This window comes from Notothenia rossii (assembly GCF_949606895.1).
Source record: "Notothenia rossii genome assembly, chromosome: 12".
Taxonomy (NCBI): Eukaryota; Metazoa; Chordata; class Actinopteri; order Perciformes; family Nototheniidae; genus Notothenia; species Notothenia rossii.
This window is the reverse complement of record NC_136911.1, coordinates 338,681-343,079: the sequence shown is the minus strand read 5'-3', so window position 1 is coordinate 343,079 and position 4,399 is coordinate 338,681. Positions and strand designations below refer to the sequence as shown.

Sequence of the window (4,399 nt, the reverse complement as noted above, 5' to 3'; positions counted from 1 at the left end):
ATTTTTTAAATTACACTTGTTGAATTTTTTTTTCTTTTTCTTATTTTTTTGTTACATTCTCTACATCTGCGTTTCTTTTTTTTTTACTTTCACTCTTGACATTGTTGTCCTGCTTTGTATTGCAGCTGCTGTTTAATAAAGTCTACAGACTATATATAATTTATAAGAAATAAATAAGTATTAACTCATACCTGCTGACAGGATAAATAATATGGAGCGGTGGCGCCCTCTGGTGGCCGTTGTAAGCAATTATTTAGCACTTAATATATACATTTTTTTGCACATTTCATTTTTGCATATTTTCTATACTTTGAACCTTTGCATTTTTTTAAATATTTGCCTTATTTACATATTAGCATTGTTTTTTATTAAGCTTGTATTTATTTTATATATTTAGTTGTATTTTAGTTACCCTCTTTATTTAATTTGTATTACTATTTAACTCTATTTTATGACGGTGTAAAATATTTTTTGTCAAGTCAAATTCTTAGTATGTTATGAATAATAAATGGAGCCGTGTCGCCCTCTGGTGGCTGCTGTGGTATTGCTCTTTAGACATCTATGACATAGCACGCAGTGCCACGTCGACGCAGCGGTGGGAGTGGTTGAACCCACCCGGAAGTACTTCCCCACATGTGTTATGTCACGTGTCTGAGTGACCCACGTGTTTCTCTGAACAGCAACATGGCCGCCTGTGTGGAGGAGCTGCTGGCGAAAGCTCAGCGCGATGAAGAAGAGAAGTTGAAGAGCATCACTGTGACCAAAGAGCTCGAGCTCACCTTTGATATAGGTCACCTGCTCGCGTGCGACTCTAATCGTGTGGAAGCGCGCGCTCTAAAGGAGGATAAAGAGCAGTTTCTGCGCTCACTGGCACGAGACAACACGCAGCTCCTCATCAACGAGGTGTGGAAGCTGCGCGCGGAGAGGCTCCAGGAGGCGCTCGTGGTCAAACTGCCCGAGACACACACTCCGCTGCCGCGCGCCAAGCCGCCTCCGAAAGTTCGTGCCATTACCAAGTGGGAAGAGTTCGCGAAACTGAAGGGGATCCAGAAGAGGAAGAAGACTAACTTGGTGTGGGATGAGAACGCTAAGGACTGGAAGAGGAGGTGGGGGTATCAGCGGGGGGGCGACGACACGAAGGAATGGCTCATCGAGGTTCCAGTCACCGCCACAAACACCGAGGACCAGTTCGAGAAGAGGAGTCACGCGAAGAAAGAGCGCGTGGCGAAGAACGAGTTCAACAGGCTGAAGAACATCGCGAGGGCGCAGAAGATCAAAGTGCCAGGTGAGTTATATACCTGTAGATACCCATGATGCATCTGTGTGTCTCACTGTACACCTTTAGATACCAATAATGCATCTGTGTTTATACAGGAGTACCTGAAGATACCCACAATGCATCTGTGTAGCTACATGCATATCTTTATGGCCTTTTTTACTTTCCAGAGTATTTTTATGGTATTCTCAATATAGTTTGACTTAATTTAAACATGAGTAAAACATCAAAATGGCCCAAAATATCCAGCTAACGTGGACGTCTTAATTACACTCCGAGTGGTTACTGTTAGAAACTCTCCCTGGTCCCCATCACACACAGAGCATCAACTAGTTCCTGAGCAGTGTCCTTCACATGCTGATATCCAAGAGAGGGAGTTACACAGTCACTAGATGGAGGAATAGAAAGCAGTATTCAATGTTTACTTCAGATTAGCTCCACGTCAGAAATGATCATGCTTGTCATATGTCTCTCTCCATAGAGGCTGAATCATCATGTTAATCACATAGCTATCATATGCCTCAAACAGTCCTGATGCTCTTCTAGGTAATCACACATCCTGTCATGTTCACAGCTACAGTTGATACCTTTGATATCACGCTGCTCTCATGTTGGAGGAGGACATTCAGTGTTTTCCCAACACTTAGTCGACAGTATTTCGTGTAGGATGAATGGATATGAGTGTAATGCCCCTCTTCGTCTCCCCTGCAGGCGTGGGTCTGACCCCGGTGGTCTCTCAGGGGAAAGATGATCTCTCTCGGGCCGTTAGCGTCGCTCGGACCTCCACAGCCTCCGCCGGGCGATTCCAGGACTGCCTGCCCAAAGAAAAGGCTCCGAAGAACCAGGGCAAGAAGAGGAAGTTCGATGCGGTCATCGGGAACTTTTCCTCCGAGAAACAGAAGCAGCTGGACCTCCTGAAGCTCATGGACGGGAAGAGGCCGAAGCTGGACGTCACCAAGGCCGTCAACAAGCAGATGAGAGAGGAAGATCAAGAGGAGGCTCAAAAATACAAGAAGGGGAAGAAGGGAGGAAGGAAAGGAGGAGGAAGCTTTGGAGGAAAGGGGGGAGGAGGTAAGGGAGGAAAGGGGAAGGAAGGAGGAAGCTTTGGAGGAAAGGGAGGAGGCTTTGGAGGAAAGGGAGGAGGAGGAGGAGGAGGAAGCTTTGGAGGAAAGGGTAAGGGAGGAGGAGGTATGGGAGGAAAGGGGAAAGGAAAGGGAGGCAAGCCAGGGAAGGCTAAAGGAAAAGGAGGCAAGGGTGCAGTAGTAGGAGGCAAGAGGAGAGGAAAGCCTGGAAAACGCTGAGAAGGAAAACGTGAAGAAAGTGGACTCTTATTTAGAAACAGGAAGTGACTGCGTGTCTTTAGAAACAGGAAGTGACTGTGTGTCTGTGCAGACAGACTGAGGAGAGCGTCAGGACATCAACAGGAAGTCACTGGTGGACGCAGACTGAGTGAAGCTTCTGTTTTGATTAAATGACGTCTTTACACCCTTATTGCTTTTCTTTGTGGCAGCAGCAGGCCTGAGATCAGTGGTTTGTATCAAACAGGGCTTTACCTAAGGCTTTACACGCACACACACATCCTCTGTGTTTTTACTAATGACCTCATTTCACATGCATTTGAATCTAGGTCTCTGCAGCCGCTCTTTCCACTTGCTCTGTTGTATCTGAAGTGTTCCTCCACGTGGAGGAGCACGTGATGTTCTGTGACCTGTTGACATGAAAAAAAGAATAAAATGTGTTTAACTCGAGTGTGTGTTCCTCTGAATGACGGTGTTCAGTACAGGTGTGTGTCAGCTGTGTTGAAGCGTCTGCTCCACAGGGCTGCACCACTTCCTGTTGACATTATTGCATTAGTTGGAAAATGAAATGCATCTTTTCTCTGGAGGTACGGGAGAAAACCAGGGTTAAACATTTAGGAATAAAATGAGGAAAAATAATTCTTTAAGTTGTATTTTGAGACTTAAGTGTAAATATTGGTTGTTTGATATCTTTGAGAAAGGAGCATGCAGAAAACACCCTCTCAAAAAGAACGATTTATTCCAGATTTATTTTTTTAACTTGTGTGTGTGTGTGTGTGTGTGTGTCTGCATGTGTGTGTGTGTGTGTGTGTGTGTGTGTGTGTGTGTGTGTCTGCATGGATGAGGTGTGAATATGCAGGGTCAAAGCACCCTTCATTCTTGACTTATTCTAAAATCCCTTAAATGTTTCCCTTAAGCCTGTAAGGGGTTTCTAACACCTCTCAGATGTCATTCCATATTCATGACATTTGTTTCCACTTCAGATCTGATTGTCTGGTTGAGTGATCACGTTGTTATTGATGGATGATTTTTAATCGCTGACACAAGCTGTGTGTGTGTGTGTTGTATATATCTGTGTGTCTGTGTGTGTGTTGTATATATCTGTGTGTGTGTGTGTGTGTGTGTGTGTGTGTGTGTGCTGTATATATATATATGTGTGTGTGATCACCATCTGTTGAGCTGCTCCTCATCTTTGTCCCTGCTCACTCTGGGAAATGGGACAGAGCATAACCTAAAAATCAATCTGGAGGTGAGGGTACGGATCCTGGGGCAGATGGTCGGAAAACAATGGGTCTCTGAGGGGAACGCACATGCACACACACACACACCCACTCACACACTCATTACACACACACACACACACACACACTCATTACACACACACACACACACTCATCACACACACACTCATTACACACACACACACACACACACACTCATTACACACACACACTCATTACACACACACTCATTACACACACACACACTCATTACACACACAAACACACACACTCATTACACACACAAACACACACACTCATTACACACACACACACACTCATTACACACACACACACACACACACACTAATTACACACACACACACACATACACACACACACACTCATTACACACACACACACTCATTACACATACACACACACACACACACACACACAGTGTGATCTCACAAATGCCTTTTTTAAACTAGAACAACATTTAAAGATAAAAATAATATAAAAAATGTTCTTTTGAGTAATTATGCAAATGAGGCAGAAACCCAACCGTCAGCGTGACGGAGAGGAACTCCTGAGTGACTCATTCC

The 4,399-nt window shown here is 44.5% G+C and overlaps 2 protein-coding genes across 2 annotated transcripts in view; both read left to right on the top strand.

Moving 5' to 3' along the window:
- The first annotated feature begins 626 nt into the window (after positions 1 to 626).
- rrs1 (ribosome biogenesis regulator 1 homolog) lies at positions 627 to 3,018 on the top strand. The gene is made up of 2 exons (XM_079662216.1): positions 627 to 1,285; positions 1,988 to 3,018. Exons 1-2 carry the CDS (start codon positions 634 to 636, stop codon positions 2,575 to 2,577), a joined length of 1,242 nt encoding a protein of 413 aa, XP_079518342.1. The 5' UTR covers positions 627 to 633; the 3' UTR covers positions 2,578 to 3,018.
- Positions 3,019 to 4,233: 1,215 nt separating this feature from the next.
- Positions 4,234 to 4,399, top strand: part of LOC307026365 (uncharacterized protein) — a 6,717-nt gene continuing 6,551 nt past the window's right edge. Inside the window, exon 1 of the mRNA XM_079661707.1 lies at positions 4,234 to 4,399. This exon is cut by the window's right edge and continues 408 nt beyond it. The gene's annotated coding sequence lies outside the window, so the exon portion shown is untranslated.

What these genes read in the sequence shown, in the direction of transcription:
- rrs1 (XM_079662216.1), top strand. Translation starts at nt 634, where the DNA reads ATGTGTTATGTCACGTGTCTGAGTGACCCACGTGTTTCTCTGAACAGC. An exon ending in GCAGAAGATCAAAGTGCCAG is followed by an intron (nt 1,286 to 1,987) that starts GTGAGTTATATA and finishes TCTCCCCTGCAG; the next exon opens with GCGTGGGTCTGACCCCGGTG.